Source organism: Amblyomma mixtum, chromosome 5 (genome assembly GCF_055824585.1).
Source record: "Amblyomma mixtum isolate Tamu chromosome 5, ASM5582458v1, whole genome shotgun sequence".
NCBI classification, from domain to species: domain Eukaryota; kingdom Metazoa; phylum Arthropoda; class Arachnida; order Ixodida; family Ixodidae; genus Amblyomma; species Amblyomma mixtum.
Genome location: NC_143016.1, coordinates 148,062,776 through 148,088,892, shown reverse-complemented (window position 1 = coordinate 148,088,892; position 26,117 = coordinate 148,062,776). Strand labels below are relative to the sequence as shown.

The 26,117-nt window shown below is 45.9% G+C and overlaps 1 protein-coding gene across 1 annotated transcript; it reads left to right on the top strand.

Moving 5' to 3' along the window:
* The first annotated feature begins 338 nt into the window (after nucleotides 1-338).
* On the top strand, nucleotides 339-20,966 carry LOC149344114 (uncharacterized). The gene is made up of 6 exons (XM_089542548.1): nucleotides 339-412; nucleotides 3,207-3,313; nucleotides 12,883-12,951; nucleotides 18,058-18,135; nucleotides 19,519-19,572; nucleotides 20,838-20,966. The coding sequence occupies exons 1-6, from the start codon at nucleotides 346-348 to the stop codon at nucleotides 20,922-20,924; spliced, it is 462 nt and encodes a 153-aa protein (XP_089398674.1). The 5' UTR covers nucleotides 339-345; the 3' UTR covers nucleotides 20,925-20,966.
* The last annotated feature ends 5,151 nt before the right edge of the window (nucleotides 20,967-26,117 follow it).

Below are 26,117 nucleotides of genomic sequence, written 5' to 3'. Positions count from 1 at the left end.
AGTGTGGGATGTTTCACGAACATTAACTTCTATGACAGCGCGAAGAACATTAAAGAGAAGACGACAAAGAGAGACAGAAAAGAGCGCTGTCAGTCTGTCGTCGTCCGTTCCTTAAAGTTATTCGCGCTGTCGCATAAGTTACCATGATCCAGCTAGCCCATCAAGCAACCATTCACGAATATATTTAGCAGTCGCCTTTGCCGGACACGTCCCGCGGCAGATTACATATATATTTGCCGCCCAGTATTAGAGAAACGGTCCGCAGTTCTGTAGAAACTGGGTGCAGCCATACTTTGCCAGCTCTCTGTTATGGCTTTCCATTTTGCAATGTCCATCGCTCTTCTTATGCACTGTGCCTTATGTTGTGCCCGAAAACCTCCGGTCGGCATTGAACAATGCGAGGAAAAATCGGGTGAGTTGCGTGCGCGTTGTTTACTTCTGTAGAAAGAAAACGCTTAAGACGCATTTGATAATTTTGCTGTATACTTGTAGAAAGAATATAATTGAAGAGGTGGTAGTAGGCGTTATTTTGGATTGTACCACTGCAGGGTAAATAATCACTATTATCCTGTTCTTCTAAACAAGCAACACCTAGAACTTCGAAAACGACAATAAAAAATCTAAATTGAAGTTTTATGAACTAAGCCTTACACGTAACTGTTTCAATTTTTTTTCAGCTAAGAGGTATACGCAGAAGCGTATTATAAGAGATTCTTCAGTCATTTGAGCTGTTTAATAGACATTCCACTGCGTGACCAACTGGAGCATAGACTGCCCTGAGCATATACCTGTCACTCTTTAAAATAGTAGGAGGTTATGACAGAACTTCAAGATGCGCGAGTTAGAAAATGTTCATTATGTTTTCTGGGAAAAAAATTTACGTACAAAAAGAAAGAAGAGAAAGGACACGCGCCGTTCTCAGAATTAGTTTTTTGCAAAGAAATGGGGTACATAAAAACGATACAACAATGACCACTACAAGAACTAACAGTCATTAATTCATACTGGTGTGGCACCACAGGGACAGGGACAGAGTCATTAATTTCAGCGAGATATAAATTTTTTATCTCTGTAGATTGCCTATTTATTTCTTTGACAGCGAGAGTGATAGCTTGCTGACAATTTACGCACGAGGCGATAAAGTTCGGTTGCATCACCTCTCTAGCGTGAAGTCGTGGGCGCCGAAACAAGACGTGTTTACGAGAAAATAGGCCGGAAATTTCAGCATTCACGAAAATGCTCACGTACTCCAGAACAGGCGTCGTTGTTCTCCCCGAGACCAATGTTCAAACACCGCCTAGTCTGGCCTACGTAGTACGCGCGAGTCCGCGCAAGAAGAGAATCCTGTAAACGAAGCCATATTCAAATTTTTACGTGATAAGAATCGGAAACGCAGTCTGCGTTTTCCGCATTCCCTTGTAGCATAACGCATAATCTTCCTAATATTTGAGTGCGTGTGTGTGGGGGGGAGGGGGGCTTATCTGAGATAGTATTTTTTCAGCGTGCTGTAAACCATGCGACAATTTGTGTATACAATGTATACCGGCAGCATATTTACACGAGTTAGACCCGGCGCGAGGTAGTTGGCTTCTTGCCTACTGATTTAACTTTACACAATCTTACTTTATATCGGGTGATACAGAAATGCGGAGAATATAACCAACCTTTACATACAGTCTTCGTTTGTTACACGAAAGCATTTGACTCAGTCGAAATCTCAGCAGTTATGCAGGCGTCATGGAATCAGGATGCAGAAATTCCTTATGAAAAGTATTAAAAGATATTGAGAATGGCTGCGCAGCCATACAGTAATCCATAAAGTACGCAATAAAACTGCAATAATGAAGGGTGTTGCAGGGAGACGCGATCTTGCCAATGCTATTCACTGTAGGTTTAGAGGAGATATCCAGGGGCGTGCCTTGGGAACAGTTGGTCATAGGAGTCAATGAAGTATACCTTAGCAATGTGCGATTCGCTGATGAAAGTCCTTTCAGATGTCACTCAAGAGATAATAGCGAAGGTGGCGAATGATTTAGACAGGCAGAGCAGAAAAGTTGGTCTAAAAAATAACATACAGAGTACCAAAGTTATCTTCAGCAGTGCCGAAAGGCAACGGCAGGAGAATACGTATACCTAGGGCAGGAAATAACCGCAGATACGAGGTCACGAGGTTGAAGTAAGTAGAAGAATAAGAATGGGGTACAGAGCTTTTAGTCGGTTCGCTCAGATCACCAATGGTAGTTTACCAATATCTCTCAGTATAAAACCGCTGTATTTTACCGGCATTCAGATTTGGGACAGAAGCGTGGAGGCTGAAAAAAGGTTGAGCTTAAATTGAGCACAACGCAACCAGCTATGGAAAGGAAAATGATAGGCCTAACGCTAAGAGATGAGAGAGCTAATCACAACCCAGTCAAAATCAAGAAGAAGAAATGTGCTTGAGCAGAGCATGTAATGCGAATGAAAGGTTACCGGCGGTCGGTAAGGGTTACGGACTACATTCCTAAAGAAGGCGAGGTTAGAACAGGGCGGCAGAAAGTGAGGTGGACGAATGAGATTTAGAAGTCTGCGGGGAGACGGGGGCCTCAGTTTACACAGGGCAGGGTTAATCGGAGAGACGTCGGCGAATAAGTGCGACATTTCGGCCTAGTTTTTTCATCATGGTGAAACGCGCTAAACGTTTTACGGACAAACAAACGGAACGAGGAAACGCGTTCTGTGTTGTGTCCTCATTCCGTTTTTTGTCCGCAAAAAGTTAAGCGCGTTACACCATTATGGGAGAAAACTTTGCCCTCCAGTGGGCGTAGGCAGGCTCATAATGCTGATGACGCAAGTTTGGTTGACGACATTATTTCTGTAGCCTACGTCTGCAATCTAGACGCTTCCGCCTTAAAGCTATCGTTCAAAGCATGGATGCAACATTTTGCTAGTCTATATCTGAGGCATGAAACAAGAATGGCGCGTACCCTCTGTATTTTTTCTTCTTCTACGTAAAGCTCGCGTCCACAAAATGTCATGTGCGGCGTGCAGTCCGGAAAACTCACCCTGCAGGGGCATCTTGGATACTGCGAGGCTGTTTACGACTGTACTGAAAGATCACTTTCGTTGTTCCTCGGTCTTTAAAACTTAGGTTGTGTATTTACTTGTCCAGAAATGAGCATCTTTTGTCTGCATTCACGCTAACATTTACTGCACATTATGCGCAGGTGTAGTACAGAGCGCCAAAGCTGCTGCCCTAGCCGCAAATATGGTGGACAAATGCTTTTTGACCATCAGTACCAAGTACAAGTACCCACCCAGCATGTTCCAGAGGGTAAGTTGTAGCCTGCAGGTTACATATGGTTTAACCGTGACGGGTCAGTGAAGTGCCATGAAAATGCTCTCTTGTTAGGTGTCTGAAAAAAAAACACTGCCGGGTGTTAGCTTTTTCGTAATGCCAAAAAAGAGCGACCGCTGGTATCGTGCGAAACTGTGCTTCCAAAAGGACTATCTGGTTGCTCTCGGCAGGTGTTCGATACATCTGTTGCGTTCATTCCACTACACACACATAACATCTACTGGTAAACTATATCGCGTGCCTGTTGGGGAGAGTGTGGTAATAGCCAGGGTTGAATACTCAGTCTTAGTGTGCAGTGCATAGCGAGCGGTTTCTGGCCGTATAGGGTCATTTGCCACGGCATGCGCGGAATGGCGAGTGCAGTCGTCCCTGGCTCGATGCTCGTATTCCGGGTGGCGTTGCCAGCACAAGGGCTAGTCATCAGTATTAAAAAGATACTGATGATAAATTGGAGCTGGCCTCTTTCTACAGGCTACGGCATGCAAACGTTACAGAGATAACGCCAATCGTAATCAAGTTTTATAACCATGTAAAAAACGTAAAGAGACGAGAACCGGATTTTAGCTGCCTTCTTGTGCAGACCCACACCGTAACATTTTTGGTGGCAGCGGTGGCATAGTCCCAACTGTGCGTCGAGGGGGATTGAGGGCGTTCTACCGTAGACGAGGGAGAACGGGGTCACATGCGCAGTTCCTGCGCCGCAGTGTTGACGGCGAAAGTCACAGCAGGAGCAAGACAGTCTCGGTTTGTGTGGAACTTGGCCATTGCACTCCGGATGGTGAACGAACATAATGGCATGCGCAATGCCGAAAGAGCGAAGGGCTCGCTCAAGCTCATGCGACATGAAGCAGCTGCCACGGTTCGTGATGAAGCGACGGGTACCAGGAGCACGAAATGCTATTCTACAAAGAAGATGGCATGAGCGGACGACGTGTCAGGGACATGCAGTGCTTCGGCCCACTTGGAGAAATGTCGATTGCTACCAGCGCATACCTATTGCCGGCGCGCGTCTTTGGAAGCCAGCCAAAATGGTCGAGTACAGCAAGCTCGAAAGATGAACACGGTGGCGAAAAAGCCTACAGAGGTGGCCTAGAAACTCGTGTAGAGAGCTTCTTGTACTGGGACGTCTGGCAGGATGCCACGTGTTGCTTGACGTCCCTAAACATGTTAGGCCACCAAACGCGCTCCGACATTCACGCGTAGGGCTTGCCGCGGCTGAGGTGACCCGCCGTGGGAGCGTCGCGCAAGCCGCGCAAGACCAGCGATCGCAGCTTTTCTGGCACCACTGCCATCCACACGGGAGGTCGACCACGGAGCCGCTTCACATGACATAAAAGGGCATACTACGCCCTATAGATCCGGCGCAGTTCGCGGTGGCGTGGGCCGGCGGCGGAACTGCGGGAGCGAATTATTGCAGCAATGTCGGGATCTTGCGTTTGCGCACTCGTCAAATCCGTCAAGGCTGCCACAGAAGAAGGGTCACGAGAGAGGAAATCAGCATATTGATGGGCAGAGCCGCGCCGATGTACTATCGTTAATAATGTTTGGTTTGGTTTATGGGTTTTAACGTCCCAAAGCAACTAAGTCTATGAGAGACGCCGTAGTGGAGGGCTCCGGAAATTTCGACCACCTGGGGTTCTTTAACGTGCACTGACATCGCACAGTACACAGGCCTCTAGAATTTCTCCTCCAAAGAAATTCTAGCCGCCGCGACGGGGATCGAACCCGCGTCTTTTGGGTCAGCAGCCGAGCACCATAACCGCCGAACCACCGCGGCGGGTCGTTAATAATGTACTCTTGAAGTTGGAGGGACCAGCGTGCAATCTTTGCATTCAAATGATTGCCGGACTGCAGCGAAGTGAGAGCGCTATTGTCCGTGACGGTCGTAAATTGTCGGCCGTATTGGTAGGGACGGAACTTCTCAATGGCCCAGAGGACGGCGAGGCACTCGAGTTCCGAAGAATGCCGGCGGCCTGAACGTCAGAGAGCTGGCGGCTGGCATAAAGAAGAGCCCTCTGGTCGCCAGGCTCGTCTTCCTGCAGGAGGACTGCGCCGAGTCCATCTTGGCTGGCATCCGCTTGGAGGCTGGTTGGGGCCGATTCATCGAAATGGGTCACCGTAATATGTTGTAGGAGGGCATGTTTGACATCCAGAAACGCGAGCTGTTGGGCCGCTGTCCAGCTTCTCACTGCTTCCCGCAGTGAGAAGCGTGTTTAGAGGCGGCGCGATAGACGGGAAGTGGCGGATTAACCGAAGAAAGTACGAAGCCAGTCCAAGAAAATTAAGAAACTCTTTGGCACTGGACGGACGGCGGAAATAGAGCGCAGCAGTAATTTTATCCCAGTGAGGTCGTATTTCATATCTGCTGGCGATGTGGCCAAGCACTTTAATGGATTTGGAGGCAAAGCGACATTTTTAAGTATTGAGCTTAAGGACAGCTCCTGCAAGCATGCTTAAGACTTCATCCTGGCTTTTAGGTTGATCTGTAAAGCTCAACAAAAAGATGACAATATCGTGCAGGTAACAAAGGCAAGTTTTATATTCGAGGACCCGGAGAACTGTATCAATCATGCGCTCGAACGTAGCGGGACGGTTGCACATGCCAAAAGGAATAAAGTTGAATTCGGATAGTCCATACGGGGTGGCAAAGAGTGGCTTTTCTTTGTCATCTTCATGCATAGGTATTTGCCAGTAACCGGACCGTAGGTCGAGGCTGGAGAAAAATTCGGCTCCATTAAGCAGTCAAGAGCGTTGTCAGTGCGACGAATTGGGTATACATCCTTGCCAGTTATCTCGTTCAGAGCACGATAATTGACACAGAAACGTTCTGAACCACCCTTCTGCTCTACGAGTAGTGAGGACCACAGACTGGACAAAGGACGTATGATGGGACGATTCAGCATGTCAGAGACATTGGCCTGGATAATCTGGCGTTCGAAAGTAGGTACTCGGTACGGGCCGCGATGAACGATCCCAGAGCCTCAGTGTATATGCGATGGGTGGTGGCACTTTGGTCCAAAACTGCAGAGTGTATGTGAGAGGAAGAGGCGTGCTTCTTCAAGACAGCAGCCAAGGCTTACCCTGTTCTGAAGTAAGCTCGGTTATGATGGTAGCAGAAAGTGCCTCCCCGAAGGAAGCACATCAGGAAGCTGGTGGTGCTGGTTTGTAAAGGCAGAGAAGCGTAATCGGCTGAGCGCTGGCGATTGAAGAGAAGAATTGGCAAAGAAGAAGAGGCTCAGGCCTAGTGTTTGAGGCAGCCAGGAGAGAAAACCCATAGGAAAAACGAAGAAGCGAGGGAACAACAAAATCTCCTCGGGACAGAAAGCGCGGGCTCGGTAAGACCATGGCACCTCACCTGCAATATGGTCGGAAACAACTTAAATGACATCGGCACAGCCAGGACAGATGGCATGGTCAGAGGCTGCAAAGAAGATGTGAGGCGTTCGGTCAGATAGGTCACAAATGTCGGTTTCAGTAAGCTCGACGGATGGGTCGCCGCATGTAATGACAGCGGACGCTGATGAATGGAAATCCCAGCTGAGAATGAGTTGATGAGAACAGGAAGAGAGCACAGCAAGTTGTACATGATGGCGGATGCCGTTTATAGTGATCCGAGTTATACACTGTCCAGAAGGCTCTATCGGAGCTTCACTATTAGCACGTAAACGCGGACCGAAGTTGGGAGTGTGGGTTTTCTTCAAATGTGACCACAGGTCGGAGCGGATGATGCAAATGGTGGCGCCAGTATCAATAAATGCTTCCACAAGGTTTTCTTCAACGTGTACGAACCCATTTGACTGGGCCAGAGGAGGACTTGTGCGATGTTGTGGCGATACAGTTTTACCTCCGGAAACTGCGGAAGTGAGTTTTCCGGGCTGCGGTCCAAGGCCTGAGAAGGTGCGTGAGGAGGCGATGAAGAGCGACGGAAAGGTGACGGGGAGCGGCGGCGCGATACACGGACGTTCGAAGCTCGGTCAGGAGGAGTTGGCGGGGAACGGGCGTTACGATCATGTCGATGAGGTTCATGTCAACGAGTCGGGGTGCTTTGTAAACTGGCACACTCGTCACGCATTCGCCGGTGGCAGACACGGGCTACATGGCCAGGAATTTTGCAGTAAAAGCAAACAGTACAAGGTGGACGCGGACGCCATACAGAAGGATAAGCAGCGGCAGGAGCTCCTGCAGAAAGAGCTGTGAGGTTGGGCTGCAAAGGTCCAGAACCGAAGGGCAGGGGGTTACGGTGGTGTGGCAGCAACCTCAGCATACGTTGGGACGCAGCGAGAGGTTGGGGCTCTTGGCTAATCGGACACATGAAGGAGGCCAGCTCGTCCTTGATCATGTCGCGCAAACCGTACACAGGAGCAGGAGGTGGGAAACTGGCGGCAGAAGATGATATGACATCTTGGAGTTCTTCGCCTATTAAGGAGGAAATGAGCTTGCGCAAGTCTGCATTAGTATATGGGCGAGAATAACACGGGTCTTCAATCCGGTTCCACTGCTGGTTGTCAAGGAGCTGGTAGATGGTGTGCGAATGTCCCTGATTCATGATATGTTCTGAGCAGCAAGTGCAGTGAAGGCCAACGGGCCAGTGCATTTCAGGACATGGAAAGCGCGGTCGTCTTCAGGCATGGCCTTGTTCACACGACGGCAGAGAGAAAGCAGGTCCTCAATGTACGCCCTAATGTGTAAGACTCGCCTCGACGCTGAACACGAGTGTCCAATTTTTTATAGACTGCAGGGTCCGAGCTAACGATCCCAAAGATCTGGCGAATCTGTGATGTGAAATGGGACCAGTCGGGAATGGTTGAGAAACCAAGTGTTTGCTACATCACACAAATATAATGAGACATTAATAAGCTTCATGCAAGCGTCTCAGCGGTTGAAAGCGCTTTCGTGGTCCTATTGCTGCAGCCAATCTTCAACGTTGTCGCCATGAAGCCCGCGAAAACCGGAGAGTCGCGGTGGCGGGTACTGACCGTCCAAGCAGGCTAGGCCGGCTGCGGTGTGGGAGGTGTTCCAGTGGGCCCCACGATGTCGGTGGAAGAATCGGCGCCGAGAGGAATCATATCGTTGGCGGCCGGTGGAAGGACGGTGGATGGTTGTGAGCTACTTCAGTGTACGGGCTCCATCGGGGCTGGTGGGCCGACCAGACGGCGACTGGAACGGAGCTCCAGGTGGCTGGGGAGAGGTACATGAGGACCAAGAGCAACGTCCACCACGTGTGGGATTGGGAACGTCCGGAGATAGATTTATTTCCACCGGCGTCAATGGCGTACGCTAAGAAGCCGACGATGGGAGATGATGATGAATATAGACAAATGAGGATGATGTTCGCGCACATTGTTTACAATATACTAAAGTTCTCCTCAACTGACTCCCATGTTACTTCCCTTAGAATCTTATTTCCTTCAAAATTCGTTCACTCTGCCCACACCTGCTACCCGCTCGTCAGCAACAATGCTTGACCTGTTAATTGTCAGGAAGTCGACTGCACTTGTACCAGCAGGAGTCATTGACACTTCCCTCAGTGACCACCTTCCAGTTTTTGCAATTTGTAGTAATCGCTTTGCCCACACCTGTTATCCGCTCCTCAGCAACAACGCTTGACCTGTTAATTGTCAGGAAGTCGACTGCACTTGTACCAGCAGGAGTCATTGACACTTCCCTCAGTGACCACCTTCCAGTTTTTGCAATTTGTAGTAATCGCTTTGCCCACACCTGTTATCCACTCCTCAGCAACAACGCTTGACCTGTTAATTGTCACCAAGTTGACTGCACTTGTACCAGCAGGGGTCGTTGAGACTTCTTTCAGTGACGACCTTCCCGTTTTGGCAATTTGTAGTAATTATCTGAAACATAGGAACTCTATCACGAAACAAAAACAGAACAAAATGTAGTATGTAAATAGTGAGGCCAGATATGCTATTATGATTCGACTTTTGACCAGTATTGAAGTATACAAATTGCGCTAACGCATTTGAGTTGTTCTTAGAACAGTACCTTTTAACATATAGAGAATGCTTTCTATACAAGACGGTGACATGGCTAAAAAGCTCAAAGGTCACACCACATATCCTTAAAATGGCTATAATTAAAAACAAATTCTAGGAGGCGTTCCAGCAGTCGTGACTCGAAACATTTCTTAGCCTTCAAAATACGTCGTAAAAAATTAAATGCTATCCTAAAAATCGAAACATCTTTCTTTAATGCCATATAAGTTCTTTAATTACATGTCACAGATGAAAAAATCGTTTGGAAAAGATCGCTTCCAAATGTTTACATATCATTTGGAGATGGTGGAAGATCGTTTGGAAAAGCGCTACCAGCTTTCAGACGTATGGAAATCAGCAAAAGTGAAGACGAAATCGGAGTTAGAGTGCGTCCAGTTATGTACGTCACATACATTATTTGTCTTGTTTTTACTTACGTTTATCACTTTAGCTCTAGATACCGGTGTATTTCAATTTTTGAAATTAAGAAGCAAAATTAGCTGTTCTACACAATGGATGTTCTAAAGATGTTCCTAATAATTATAGGCCTATAAAATTTCGGTGATATTTTCCAGAGGCTTAGAGTGAATTATTTTTCGATGTCTGTATGATTTCCTTGAAGAATAAAACCTTATTACAGTGAAACGATTCGAATTTAGGCATTGCTCATGCACCGAACTGGCATTACTGCGACTAAACGGACTTTTTGTCACTAGCATCGAATACAAAATGATCGCTTCAGAAATATTCGAGGATTTTTAGAAGCCTTTGTAAATCATAGTGCCCTTATCTTAAAACTTTCAGCACGCGGTACCAGAAATAACATGCTTAATTTCATTTCCAGTTGCCTCAGTAACCAAGTGCCGTCTGTCACTGTTGATAGTTTTCAGTCTTTACAAACCTGTTAAACATAGAGTTCCCCAGAGAACCTTGCCAGGTCTTCTACTATTCAGTATATACGGCATGTTTCAAATTATTCAGTGCATATTTCTCTTTGGAAAGCCGTGAAAGATATCCATATGCATGCGCACTGTGCAGATTGATTATATAGCATGGCGGACATTGTGTAAGAGAGCTAAAAAAAAGCAAGAGTATTTAACTAAAATAAAATGATCGACTATTAAATTTCTTGCTTTAGGACACAAGGTATATTGACAAATAGAAGACATTCGATATGAAATGGGAATCCAGGTTACAGAATTTGTGAATCAGCATCGTGCTTCGAGATCTGGAGCGTGGGTTATGCGTGTTTAGCAACTAGTTAAGCCGGCTTTCGCGCGTTATATATGTCCACAAAATGGCGCCGATGCACGTGGTATCATGACGGGAATCACGTCTACATCATCTTTGTTCAAATTACGACTAAAATTCGGCTGCATTTAATTCATGCAAAGCCCAGCTTCTGAATATGCAACGTGGAAAAGATAGCTTGAAGTGATCTGAAAGGCGGTTTTTTATGTTTGTTATCTCGCAGCACGATGCCGATTCTGAAATTTCAAAAACTGTGCTCGTCTTCGATTTTGGAAGGCTTCCATTTCGCAATTTAACCTTGCGTCCTGAAACTAAAAACTTCGTCAAAACCTGAAATTAATTTTAGTTACCTATTAGTATTTTCTTCCCCCTTTATCAGAAAAATAATGTCCCTTTTCGCGCAAAATCAAAAACTATATGGACACTGCAGCGAGGTATCTTTCAGAGCATTTTTTAAACGGTATTGAATAATTGAGAACCCTTTATGTAAACATGTCCAGCATTCTCGTAAAAATTTTTCAAAATTAAAAAATTGTAACATAGTGTTACTGAAATATTCAAGACAATGGTCGCTACTTATGACATATAGCACAATCTTTCTTTTAATTTTTTTCCATCGATGAGCATTGAAAGTTATACCTGCCCTAGAAAAGTAATGTGGAACACTTTTGATGGTAGCAACAACGTTAAAAAAAATGCGAGACTGCCATTGTTGGATCTATTTATTTTTACAGTGAAATGTTATGTTCCATAAAAATTGCGTTCATAAAAGGTTTCCCGCTAAAGAATGCTTTTTTTCCATAATCATTAAGTATGTGACCTCATCCATGTAGAAAAAGAAGTTGCGTGCATTATATGCTGATGACCTCAAGCCTATTTTTCACTGGGCTGTACGCAAATGGCAAAAGGAAATGAAGCATTAGCTGAAAAACACCTACGGTTTACAAAAGTGCTCCGTTGGTAAACACAAGGAAAAGAAAACCTATATTGTTTAGTCAAAAACAGGATTTAAAAATTCGAGTAATGCTCTCACGTGGCGAGTTAATTAAATGCAAATAATGGCTTAAGATGCCTTGGTGTTCACTTAAATGAGTTCATGTTGCGCGACGCTCATATTTAGTACCTACAGACTACATACTCTCTCGTACAATCGGAATTTTTAAATAACGGCAATACATGTTACCTGGGAGAAACAAGCTTGTTTTGTATTTGGTGTTTTTCGGATCCGGTTTAACGCACTGTAACTTAATCTGGGTTAACACTACCGCTACCAGTAGTATAAAACTGTTAGTGCTGCAGAGAGCTCCGTTGAAAGCAACAAATTCGCCTATTTTTTCGTCTTGTGGTCGTTTAGACTTAAATATAACATAATGAAACTTACCTCGTTTCATGGTTTCCCTCGCCTCAAACTATAATTCATTGTCCGAGGGCCAAATGCTGTTCTTAGATAAAACTCCAACCTGCGTAAACATACACAAAGACATCATACTCATCATCATGAACTCTGCTATGCTTCACGTCCTCGCACTAATTACGGATTTCAAACACTATATTATGCTTTGACTACAGCCGATTTGGCCTACCCAATTTCTTCTGATAGTTTTGCTTTCTACCAGCAGATATAAATTTCGTTTTTATAGCAGCGTTTTTCATCATACATTGCAATGCCGTTGCAATGGTTTCATTGGTTTTTGTGTTCAGCTATATTTTTCTGATTTAGAATATTATGTTATGTTTATTATACTCGTTTAAGTTACAGATACGCTGTGTATGCATATTATTCAATCTGTCGGCCTAATTCTAAGGTCTAGAAGTGCTTTTTCTGAAGCTAGTTAGCTCTTTGTTAGCACTGCCACCGATATATGTTAGGTGAATGGAGCAGATTTAATTCATCTGTGATGCTGCTTTTTTTCTCTAGCCAATGATGCACATGCCTCAAATAAAGTTGAATGACATGCCTTTCAGGGCAACTGGTTACGCGTGTGAACGTGAATGCGTGAAAACCAAGGTGTCTTTTTTTTACTCGCTGAACATGTGTCCTTAAGAGCGCCAGCGCCGGGGCAGGGGTGCTCAGAGAGGTACATCTGACGTAGTGTTTGCAGAAGCTATGTTGGGCACGCAGTCTGTCATAGACAAAACCTTTCGTATGCAAGAAGTGGACTTTAGTGACCAGCCGTTCCCATAGCATATAGGATTTCTCGCTGAGCAAGAATTGTGACTGCTCACTCCGTAGCCGCGAACATTATTGCTAATAGCTTCATAGGATTGATTTCTCCTTTTAGTTCTCTCTTTTTTCTTCTTAAGGGTGCTATAAAAACGTGCGTCGTATTCCGTTTCTGCTATCACAAGTACAAGCCGATTCTGAATACAAGGGTAAGTAAGCAGTAAGCTCGACCCACATCATTTTGTTTTAAAGCTTCAATGAACTTGAGAATGTTGCAAGTCTAGTTGGGGAGCCTATAGCCTGAGATGCGAAAACATGTATAAATTCAGAGGTGAGAAAACACGGAGAAAATATTGTTAATTAGTAAAAAAAATGGGAGGAAGGCTCTTTGGAAGGCTCATGATGGTTGACAAATCTATCTTGGAAAAAAAAAAGCGCTAAACGAAAGGACAACGAAAAAGAGTACAACAGGACCGGCGCTGTTTTGTTGTACTCTTTTTCGTTGTCCTTTCGTTCAGCGCTGTTTTTTCCAAGAAACATGTACCAACTAGCTCAACTCTCCGTTTTATTGACAAATCTATCATACCGAGTTTTTTCGGAACAATGCAATCAGAGTAGAAACTGCTCCCCAAGTGAAGCATGTGCGCCCAAGAGACCTGAATGTTTAAAAAAAAGTGATAGGGTTTTAACGTAACTAAACCTAGTAGACGTGCGAAAGCTTGTGGTTAGCCTTACTGGCTCATTGTGGATCTCATTGTGGCTCATTGTGGAAGTGCTCTCGTGCAGTGGCCAGCGAGGCTAATCTTTTCGCGCCGCTGCCGGTTCGAAATTCAGCCATGGAAATACTTTATTTATTTCTGCATGGGCTGTAGCTATGCTAGGTTTGGCCAAGGCCTCCCTCCCATTGGCTCCACCTTGTGCGACGCTCTTCCGAATTAATCGACCCTGCCCGGGTTACTCCGATGCTTCATAAAAGATTCTTGCTTGGGAACGTGTTAAGTAGTGGTTTCGGGCTAAAGTAAATCTAGAACAAATTGTAATAATGAGTTCGCTAGAAGAGGTATCTTTCTCAGATTCAGAGCTTTGCGCAATTGTGCTTAATAACTGAATCGTTACGAAAGCGCATTTTCTACCCCATCAATGGTGCCTTTCATAATTTCAACTTTCCCCGTTAGAAACCATTGTTGCAGTTCGGGTTCGCCTTTGTCTTTCTGGCGATGCGTTTCGCGCAGTTGTATCGCCCGTGAACGTAGAAGTACGATCCGAGGCTGAAGGTTAGTGCCAAACGTATACAGTAAACTGCAGTTCATCCGGACCAGTTAAAACGGTAAGCTGGATCATTCCTACGCCCTTGCGCTTCCTTGGAATTCTATAGCGTGAAATTTTTGTCAGTTCAGGGGAATTCGGCCGCGCTACGGTTAATTACAACAAGCAGTGGAGTTCACATGCGTAGGTTGTTGCCTGAGATCAGATGATGATATCAGAGTCGACCACGTTGGTCCTCTGAGTGAGTGATTCCCAAGTCTGGCCACTAGAGTACGAGTGGCGCTGGTGTCCAAGCGAAATGTAAAGGCGCCGTACTTATCTCTTTTAAAATAAATTGACATGATACGACAGGACGCTTGTTTCTATTGTGCAGCAATGTCCTGCTTTGTCCTTTCTTTCGGTTGCCTGCTTTGCGCGAGGTGCCCTGCCAACATTCTTCCTATTATCAAGGAACTTTACTGAAAAATCCGGAATTATTTTATACACCACTGGGTTTACAGGTTTATTCTAAAGGACGGCCCTCAATTACTCGGCGGCTGTGTTTGCTTGCAGACAAAAGGAGGGCACGCTGGAGAAACGTTCAGAGGTACAAAATAACTTCGTCGAAGAGGTACAAAATAAATTCGATACATTGGAAGTAAATAAAGAATAAAAACGAGAAAAAATGAAAAAAATATTGAGTAAGGATGCGAACCATTTAGATTCGGTGGCTCAGTACAACTTGTCAACCACGACAACCTGCACCGCTACATCGATCAAGCTGGCTAATGAAATTATCGGCTCACCTCCAATCTTGAAACAATAAAATTCGTTCACTCAATGCAGTAAGTCGCAGTCTGGTAACTGAGGTATGTGCGCTATGGCGGAACTGCATAAGTCTTTTCAAGCTATGCACGGCGTCAATGTCTCCAGTATTAGCGCTTAAAGGGACCTACCAAACTGTGTTTAAGCTCCGAAAAATACCTGTCTGCCCAGTATGAACGCTAGAGAGCCGGACAAACCCGTTAGCGCCGGGTATCCACGTGCTTGTGGCTAACTGAAATGCTATAAAAATTTCTTGGTTCCCGTAAAGTCATGATAGGTATGTATGACCTTCATCAGTGTTAGTAAGTTTTACATTAGGTTCTGCGTTATGCGCATGGTGTGCTGTTTCTCTTTTGCGGGTAGCGCATATAGGAGGCCGGGGCTGCTGCCACGCTGAATGTCCTAGAATTTAGGTGTTGGTTCATCCGACGGCTTGTCCGCGCTCCTTCATATGGCGGAAGGTGTGAGAAATAGCTACTGCCAACAAATGTCTGGCACGAAGCAATCAACCATTAGAGATTTGTTAAAGAAATAAAGGTGTCTTGATATGGTTCAGCGGGCTAAGATTATATTTTGTCTCGCGGTTTATCGACATTCCGTTAATCTGGACATCTTCTAGCGCACTGTGAATCCAGATTGTCATCGTTTCACTGTACTACTACTACTATCATGAACCAGCTTTTCGGGTGGCTTCATATCTGCCAGTAAGCCCTTCTATTCCCAGGCAATCAAACAATTTCAGTACCCAATCGTTGCGGACAGTGGGAAGCTTCTGATGAAGACAATACTGGCAGAGATACCAGCTGTGCAAATATTTTTATTTTATTTATTTATTTATTTATTCATACTCTCCTAATTCGACTCTTCATTCCATGCATATGTGTCACTTTTAGAGTATATGAAATTCGCGTTATACACATCATCTTAATCAGCCTAACGTTGCCCACTGCAGGACAAACGCTATTTCCATAGCCTCCAAATTAACGCCGTCTTGTGCCAACTGTGGCCACCTTGTAACGGCATACTTCCTAATCAGATCCGTTCCCCTGACTCCGACACCGACTCACGATGGTACGCTTGCCCTGCTTTGGAGTCTGTTTCATTGTTTGAAGGAAAATCAGTTATCTTGCGTTCGCATCACATAGCCGGCTCATGGTCATTTTTTCTTCTTTTTTTAATTTAGGATACATTTATTCTCGTTTGTTCCATTAATTGTTTTGCCGTCCTCCTTTTTTTCCTGTGATTTTCCTTTACATAACTCAATGCGCTGTCCTCGGGTGAAGTTCACCCATTTTCTTTAGCCTTCATGTTTGGTCCCCTTAGGTGGGTACCATTAAATTACACTTATGTACTTTTAATTTAACGGATACTGCTAAAATCCTGATTCCCATCTTTGAGTGCCTGCTAAGTGGACCCGAGCCGATTCTAATTCTCCTTGTTACTTCACTTTGGTGGTCGGGTTCATTGTTTACTACCTTCCTCAAATAAATACTCCAATATCACTTCCAATGCTTGGCTGCCTATTGCACACGGTTGTCCCTTACGAATTGCGCTAAACAAGTTTTTAGATTTATCATGTTAATTTGAGGCCACCCGTGATGCCTAGACGTGTAGGTCCTTGATAATGCTTTTAAATTACGCTATTGAGTTACTTAGCAACGCAATGTCAGCAGCAATTCTGAGGTATTCTTCATTAACCTTCATTCCTAACTCCTCCCAATTGTTCTTTTTGAATACCAGCTGTAAAGCGATGAATAGTACAGGAAATATGCGTCTCCTGTTCGGGCACCCTTCCTGGTTCGCATTTTATCACTTTCCCTGTGATGAACTGTGGTCGCTGTGCAACCGCTATGTATATTTTCAAGAACTTTTACATATGCTTTCTTGGGACGGCGTTGCGCACACGAATAAACATACACACGAAGGAGCAGAAGACAGAAAGAGCGCAAAAATGCTTCTTTGACAGGCTGGTAAGCGATTACCGCATGATTGCTGAGCTTTCGAATAATATTTGCTACATTTGAAGACGGACATTCATACCACTTCTAAAATTCTGTAGCGCTGATTAGTGACAGCTCGTCTGCAGTCAAGCAGGGCATCCATGAGGTGGCGCTGATTATTTTATACTTTTTATTGCTAAATAAAATCAAATCCTGTAAAAATTAATCGTACGCTTCCTGCCGTATATGTACGCCCTGTGCCTGCTACAAACCTATTAAAATCTGTGCAAGAAACAAATTCTCACAGGCAACTTTTAACAACGCTAAAGTGCAACTAAAAGAGCATTAGCCCGCATTGGTCAAAACTAACTCATTAAGTTGCAGCCCCACCGCTTGACAGGAGATTTAATATACAGCCGAGCGCTACAAGCACTGTCTGTTATTTGTTTCGGGCCATACTTGCCAAGAGCAGAAGCTAATTTTCTTTTTGTCGTTCTTGCTTAAACTATTTCGCTTTTGTGGCACAAGTGTTTTTTTTGCCCTCTCCTAAAGTAAACATGGCGTCCATACCATTGCGTGCACCGAATGTGTGCTTTATAGTAACCGCGCAACCGATACCTTCCGTGTTCAGCATTCAACAGATATATTTTCTGCAGCAGAGGTTCATTTTTTCTCCAGGTAATTTTACTATTTTGGAAAGGGAACAGTTCAAATTTTATTAATAACGGTCGCATTGGTGGTACATGTGTGTGAGGTGCATTTTGTTTTTGGCTCCACGTCCTCTCTCCTACCCTCAGTTAAAATAATACTGCGGGCACACTTACACATCAACAGAGGCCGCATTCTGGAGAGAGCGCCTGAAATGCTTTTATCTAGGCACTGTTGCTTAAACCACAATTTTAATACTCTAGCGTCGAATATTTACAGTAATAAAAAAACAACTAATAACGCGGAATTCAGCTCTTAGGTTCAAAGTTTTCCGTTCAGGGTACCTTGATGAGCTTGAGGAGCAGAAAATGTCATGCTAGATAATACTAGTAAACATTAGGATCAGAGCCCATTATCAACTCCAATTCTCGATAGCAAAAGAAATATTTCAGCTTACAAATTTTCACGAATTGGTACTGGAAAGAAAAACTATCAAAATGATTTAAATACTTGTTATGGAAAATTTTAACAAGCTGTCTGAACGCTTACTCTTTTGTTGTCCATATCACCAGTATTCCTCATACAATCACTGCAACTTTACATTAAGCAAGCTTTGCTAAGTGATATTAAATTGCTTTCCCATTTTTTGCGTGATAGGGTGTTGACGCCTATGGTGAAGCAGTTTATTCCTGCATTGCCAAGATTGGGCCGCTGCTAACGATTAAGCTGAATCCGGTGAGACATAGTCCATTTTAAATTTTTTATCCTGGATATTATTGGTGTAATAATTTCTGTAGTAGCGCTCTGCCTTCAGACATTAACTGTTATAGGCACAAGCTCTTCTCCTTACTCAACCGCCTAAGCCACAATGTGCACAGAAATAGAAAAACTGCATCAAAAAATTGCCAAGTTCATCAAGGTTTTACCAGTGTTACTTTATGAGTGCTGATATTTCAGGTACGGCTATGCTGCGCTGCAGGCTATTTATTACCTTCGATGTAGTCCTGTCGTTTATGTATCACGTACTTACGTTCACATGCGATAAGCAAATCTCTCGGCAGAGGCTAATGCCCTTGTTAGAAAACAGGAAGAATGCAAAATGCATGAGGTCATTAATACAGAACAGTGGAAATGTTGTGCAAAAAGTCACATATCTCCAGTCCAGAGTACTACGAAGACACTTTGGCGGTTTGTACAGTATCATTCCGCGTAATAACATTCAAGTGACGACCGCATAGATATACTTTCTTGCGTTCTTTTTTAAGTTCCGTGGGTGGAGACGACGGGAACGGTCGTGGTCATAATTTCTTGAGTCAGCTGAACGCAACTTAAAATGTAAATCTCCCGGGTTGTGCAAGCAAGCTCTCGTCCACGGGAAGTATTTGAATCAACTCAATAGGAACTGCTTTGCAGTGTGCCATCTACAAGGGTCGTCACATTAAAGCAGGGGACGCATTTTGTAAGACCCCATTTGGAACTGATATCTATTTTTCCTTTTGATTTCGATTGACGTCAGTGTAATGGCAGCGTCGCACGAAAGCAGCTGGCGGCCAATCCCAAAAATCACGAGGTAGCAGGTCCCCACGCCGACGATGCCCTTGGCTGCACCCCGCACGCATGGGCAAGGAATTGGGTTCGATATTGAGCCAATGGCGAGGTCCGGTCGCCAGTGAGCGAATGGTCCAGTCGCTTCAAACGGACGCTTCAAGGCCGCAACTACGTCCCCGAATAAGAATGAACAATGTCACAGAGCGGATGAATCCAAACTCGAAAACTGACAAATGGATCCTTTAGCGTATGGTCTCATGATATGTGACCTGGAGGGCAAAGGACGCAGCCATCGATGTCGCATCATACCTGTCCTGCGAATGCCGTGGCCATACGTTTCGAGTAAACTTCCCAATAACATCCCCACACGTAACAATGAGCCGCCCTACGCGCTAATAGTTTAGGTCAAATTGAAGCATTGCGATACTTTTCAGGTTCATTTGGTTTCAGCTAACAAAGTGCTAATACTAGAACTGATCAAAGCAAGCGGATGTGGTAATAAAATGAATAGTTTAGCTTCCTCTCGAACGTATTTGAGGAGTCTGAGTTTTTGTTATCAAAACCTTGCAGGACTTTGTGGAGGGCGGAGTTATAAATGCTACGGGGATGTTCGTCGATGCCGTGGTAAGATATTTTTTCTCGTCCACTTCACCATGCCATTCTTTTTCTGTGGCTGTAGAAGTCAGCATAGGTAGCGGCGTAGCGTAGAACAAGGTTGCTTCACTCTGGGTGGCGTTGGTAATCGAGCAACACCGAAGGACTCGGGATAGGCTGACGGCGAAAAATAAAATTTTTGGATTTCTGCCCAGCTCCAAAAGAAAAATATTGCGAAGCATTATTAAGTGCTACACATGATTTTTACGAGCTTCAGTATACCTAGAACAGTCTCGGTGAGCACGTCCGGCTTCATCGCGCCTGGCCATACTTCGCAATGCCACTGCGCCACTCTATGGCCAAAGCAAATCTGGGAATCTTCCTGAGCTTAGATAGCAATAAGCAATGAAGTCTAATAGCAATCATGCAAAGAAAGAAGGTACACTTTATGTTTTACTGATGCTGGCACATCTTATTCTCCGTTCTTCGTACCTCGTGTGTAAGGCCCGGTTTCTTAGACAGAGCACTCACATTCAGCAATAGTAACAAGGCCTGAATTCACCTGCTCGTACGGTCGCATTGGTATCATGAGGAGTTTGGGGCTGTCTGCGTGATGCTAAATGATGATATAGCGGCGAGAGGTGGACAGTTGTCGAATGTTCTTTACTGAATGGTATGCTGATCAATCAAAATACTATTTCACTTAACACTTAAAATACTATTTCACTTAACACTTAAAAATACTATTTCACTTAACTTCGTTAACAGAACAAGCACCAGTGACCAATGTGACGCAATTCCCGAAAAAAAAGATGGGCTTTCTGTACTCCTCAAATTACACGGGAAGTCTAGGGCCTACCCTGTGCTGTTGCCTAACCTTCTAAGGCGTCGAGGCAGTGCCAAACCGGCGCCACGAGGAGCGCTGCTTTCCCAGGAAGCGCAGGCTCAGTATAGACCAAAAAGGTTTTCCGCTGGCTGCTGAGGTGGATGGCTGATGATGAAGGTGAATGGCTGTGGCCGCTGCAAGAAATCAGTCCCATATTTTTGCGCTGTGAACCTGAAGGAAATGCTTTTTACTGTATTGAGCTAGCTTTCTTTTTCGTTTTAGGCCAGAGAGATATTTGTACATAGCATACCTCATTAGGAAGGCAGGGTATGATGAGCTAAGGCATTTTGATTTCACTTCTAGTGCTAACAGCTGGAATCATCTTGACTCTTGTATTTCTTTTTCAAAGTTCCTGATGCTGTCGACTGTTGCGACGTGAATAAACTGAAGCTGAACCGTTTTCTTTCAGGAGTGTGTTTCCAAGAACCGAATATTCACTGACGATGTCGCCGTGTCTTTAGCATTAATGAAGTGGATCCTAAAGACTCTCTTCTGATTCGGACCCCACGACAAATAAATGTCGGTAATGAAGAGAATTTCAGCAGTCTTCTCTTTAGCGCACTTTAGGAAGAAGACAGATTCAGAGTAACTAACCACCGCATGAGCCACGACCACAAGACACTTATATTGTTGTATCTGCATGGATGGAAGTTCCACTGGTCACGCTGACAATGTTAACAAACAATGTTGAAAACGTGTGTGAATTATGATTAAAGGGGTCGCAATAAAGCCATTCAGTTGTGGATGTGAGAATTTCCTTCCTACTTCCTTGATGTCCTCATGAAATAGGAATGAAAACGAAGTTATTGAGGAGGAAGCAGCGCTGAATTCTTCAGTATTGAATGGCTATAGCGACGTAAAGCGCAACATGGCAAGAAGTTGGTCTTCTTCTCAGAGGAGACTCAATCAGTCAAAATCATTTTATGCCATAGCATTTCCTGCGGGGAGAGAGCGAAAAGGCTTATGTTACGCCAATTACGCTGCGTGGCCCGCAGCTGCGCGCAGGGTAGAAGAGAACAAGGTTGAAACACGATAACTCGGGCTGTGGTTAGCCTGACGCTGGAAGTTCCCTGTTTTCACCCATTTTCCCGCTCATCTTAGAAATAAACCCATTCTTTAACAACTTGGTCGAGGGTGCTGGGTAGTCCTGCACCCCACAGAACCTCGACGGAGCAGACGCTTACCTGTGCTCCCTCCTGAACGAACAGCCATAGCGAGCCACGATTGAGATGCACACTCTTCGCACAAGACTGGAATGGCTCCCAAGTCAGGCCAAGAGCATCAGGAACAGGTCAGTTCCTGGCCGCCCCAACAAGAGCCCAATGTGTTTTCCGATCTAATCTATTAGGATGTGGAAGATTGCTTGACACTCTACCGAAGTGTCAGCAAGTATGTCCTCCAGGACTCAATCATGCAGCTCGCCAATATGATTTTTTTTTGGCCGGCACAGAGCTACTGTGGTCCGAGAGCCAAGAAGACACAGTATCTACGCGGGAAAAGTTCGTGGACGCGACCACTAAGCGCTTTGAATACTCCACATATATGCAACACAGGCCGGAACAGACCATTTCACAATGAGCGCAGTTGCCTGGAGAAACGTGGACTACTTACATTGAAGAAGTCCTGAGGCTCTGCCACACTTTGAGAAGGTGCATGTTCGAGGAAGGCAAGGCTGCCTGTCATTTAAGGGGGATTGCTGAAGTTGTTTATAATTTTCTGATCACCAATGTCTCCCTCGCCAGCACCTCGGATGTTATTCATCATTACCGCACGTTTGAGGCGTTGAATGTTTGGACGCGTGTCTTGCTTTGACTATAATGTTCATGATGAGCTTGCCTCACTGCTCCGAAGAGTTTTCAGTGGAGAGCTGACCAAGCACTAGCAAGGCGTCGGCGTATCACGTGTCTACTATGAATGTGCTGTCCAGCCACCGAATGCTGAGCGCCCAGTGTGGTGGGTCTGTCAGCAAGAACATCCGCGCTGCTCCTACAGTCATGACCTCGCCTCTGAGCCTCTGAGCATCAGGTTACCACACACGGACGTGCACCATGCAGCTCCTCCCACCTATCGACCACCATCCACTCCCGCCAGCACGTACCCTCTTCGTGACTAGCCGATTTGCTACAACTGCGGCGGTCGCGAAAGCATCGGGCGGTTATGTCAGCGCCGGCGATGTCAGGCCTACGCTTATAAACTTGATCTTCATCGGGTTTACGGGAGAACGTTGTATGGAATCAATCTCGTCAACAACTACATCATTCTGCTGGCTTTCAGAGTGACTGTCCCGCTTCTGACCTCAGTTTCACTCCACCACTCCCAGAGAGAGGCCGGTCCCGGTCACCGTCCCGGCGCTAGCCTTCGCAACTGCCGGGGAACTAACAGCAGCGGCCGATGTAGTTGACGTCGCGGAGCAGTCATCTTCGCCACTTCCTCTGCCTGCTGTGATGTTGCAGAACCAAGTGCATGTTAGTGTAAATGATGTAAATTAATACCTTCTCTTTAGCGTTGTCACAAAATTCGGCGCATTTTTGGAGCAAACAAAGAAAAACAGCGCCGCGCGGACGCGTCTAGCTGGCGCGAGACGAACGGGGGAGGAGGAAACCCCCGCGGAGCGCCTAGCCTGTGTGCGTGTGCTCTCTCTCTCCTCCACCACCGCTCACCGCCACGGCGTGCGCCGACGGAATGAGTCATGCACGAAGAGTTTTCTAGAACATCCGAGTTGCTTCTACAGCTGACGGGGGGAAGAGGGGGAAGCCTTGCGTGCGCTAAGACATGTCCCCCTCCTCTGCACTCGGACGTCGGCTACGCCGCCACGACGGCGCCGGGCTAGAACACGCTGGAACCTTCGCGAAACGACTCCTGACTTTAACGCGCGGCCGGCGAGTGAAAGGAAGGGAGACTACACGGGAGATGCTGCGTGTATGTGCGCGCCTACTTTGGCGCGTACAACAAACAGACGAGAGAGCGAGGCTATAAAAAGGGCGTTGGCCGCTGTCAAGTCAGTCCGGACCGCCGTTTAAGCTTCATCGAAGCGCGCCCGTTCGACTCCCGGGAAAACACCACTCGGCCAGCATCGGACCAACGAGGCAACGTTCGCCAGTCTGCGGGACGGCATCGTCATGGAACTCTGGTCGTCGGACTGCCGCAGTGCCCGGTGAACAAATTGTGTTTTGCTTGTTTACCTCTCTCTCCTGTTTTAGTGCACTTTAGGTGTAATATTTCCTTTGAGTTGTATTCTCTCTCGAGTTTAACTTTGCACGAGTTGCATTGTGTTGCTGATCACTTTGTCTTTGTACTAGTGTTTGTGAAACCCTCTGTATCGTCTCAATTGCTGTATAAACTTTGTTTTGTTTTGTGAACCTTTGGCTCCGACCCATTCTCTGGCTTGCGACCAGCGAAAGCTGGGCACCGAACGCCCAAAAACCTATTGTCACTTGGTGGCTGGTCTCCGCTGAGCTTGCCACGCTGAGTCGAGGGCAGCTCCTTCGAGTCCGAGACCGCTACCCCCACACGCTCTAAGGGTGTCTGGGAGCTTCCCACTAAAAGTGCGCGAAGCCTGGGTGACAAGCGTACATCGATGCCGCACTCTCCGTAATGAGTCTGTCTAAAAAATCGGCTTGGACTAACAGTATTTTTTGCTTGTAACCGAAGTGCCAGCTTTCGCGGTGTTGAGGGAGAACATCTGCGCCCTGTGGATGTGCACTGCGTGTCGGTTTTCATCGCTGGGGAAACGTTTCGGGCTGAGCTCGCAGTTTTAGCACGAGCAACGCATGATGGCATTCCATCTGAGTGACGTCACCTATGTCTCGCAAAGGTGACCTAGACGAATCGCTGTTCACGGAACACGCAGCTCGCTCCCGCGGCTCGACTGAAATGCTCCAATCCTAGGTCCTCTTGACTCGCTCGAGAACGAGCGTCGTCTGCCCTGGGACAAGTATTAAGACGATTGCGGTGCGTGGCGCGGCGCTGCGCGTAGGGTAGAAAAGAACGAGGTTGAAGCTCTAGAACTCGGGCTGTGGTTAGCCTGACGCTGCCTGTTCCCTATTCTCATTCATTTTACCGCTCATCTTATAAACAAACAAGTCCCAGTAACACCTCACACAGTCTTGCCAGGTCCCTTCCGCCGTTATGTTTATGCAACATTTATCATAAAATAGAATCGAGTGCACTTTATATAGAAATTGCGGCTCTAATTCAATATACAAACTTCTAAGGGAATGACCAATAGCACGTACAGGCTGTTTCACCTAAGGCTTTGCACAATTTTTAAAAATACACTTTTTGAGTTAGAACAGCGCTTTCGTCGGCATAGCATTTTCAGCTGTGTAGTACACCAGAATATGCCTAAGACGTGCTAGCTAGCAGGCTGCTTAAATATTATTGAATAGTTAACGATTTAACTATTACTGTTAGGCTCCATAATTATTCAGAAGCGTGTAGGCCACCATAAGTACTATCCATGACAGTTTTTCGAATTTCGAAAACGCTGTTACCCTCGGCGCTGGGGCCCTATGTTTCTAGCGGAGGCGCCAGAAAATAGGTGGGCGGATGAGATTGGAAAGTTTGCAGGGTTATGGTGGGCCAGCTGACAAAGGATGGCGTTTGTTGAAGAGACATGCGAGAGAACTTTGCCCTACAATGGGCATAGTCAGGCTGATGATGATTAACAACTTATCTAAAAAAATTTTTCTGTGCTTTAAACTGAGCGCGGCCGAGAGTGACGGTGATTCGTTCATCGACGAGCGCCGAGAAGGCTTGCTGCTACTGGGAACGCATTGAGCGCGGCAGAATAGACAGGATAGCAGATGGACGGAATAGCGCTAACACCCCAGGCAATTTGTGAATGTTCTTCGTTGGCGCAGGTCACCCCAATAAAGGGATCCTTTTCCAAGCCTTTCTGTGCCTTCCTGTCTGCCGGACATCTGTGAACACTACGGAACATCTGCTGGATATACTGATTTGCAGTTTGGCTTTCCCCAGGGCGGATTCTGGCGCACAAGCAGCGACCGTGGTGATTCGCCAGCCTCATGAGGCGGTAATATCCTATGGAGAACCCCATCAGGACGTAAACGAATGGTTTCGTCGCTTCGACCATGTGGCAGCGCAGGATGCGTGGAACAACGACGTCAGGCTCCAGAATGATTTTCGAAGCGAAGCCGTCACAACACTAGGGTAAAGCTAAGTTCACTGTATCTGGAAATTTCACCTTCATTTGTCCTTCAGATAAAGCAAAGCAAAGGTGCACAACTGGCTCCCTGGGACTGTGTGCACCTTAGGCGCGCTTTAAGCTACGAAACCAATGAAGAGCGGTGGCTTCGAAAGCAAAGGAAAGGCGCACAACTGGCTGCTGGCACAGTTTACAGCTTAGGTAGGTTTTAAGCTACTAAACCGATGAAAAGCGGAGCTTCGAGTGCAGAGGAAAGACGCATAACTGGCCCCCTGGGGCAGTGGACAGATCCCGGCCGCGGCGGTCGCATTTCGGTGGAGGAGAAATGCTAGAGGCCCGTGTACTGTGCGATCTCGGTGCATGTTAAAGAACCCCAGGTGGTCGAAGTTTCCGGAACCCTTCACTACGGCGTCTCTCATAGCCAGAATCGCTTTGGGACGTTAAACCAGAGTAGACTAAACCACAACAGCAACGTAAAAATATTGGATGTATGTTGCCTCGAAAACAAGGACAACATGTAGT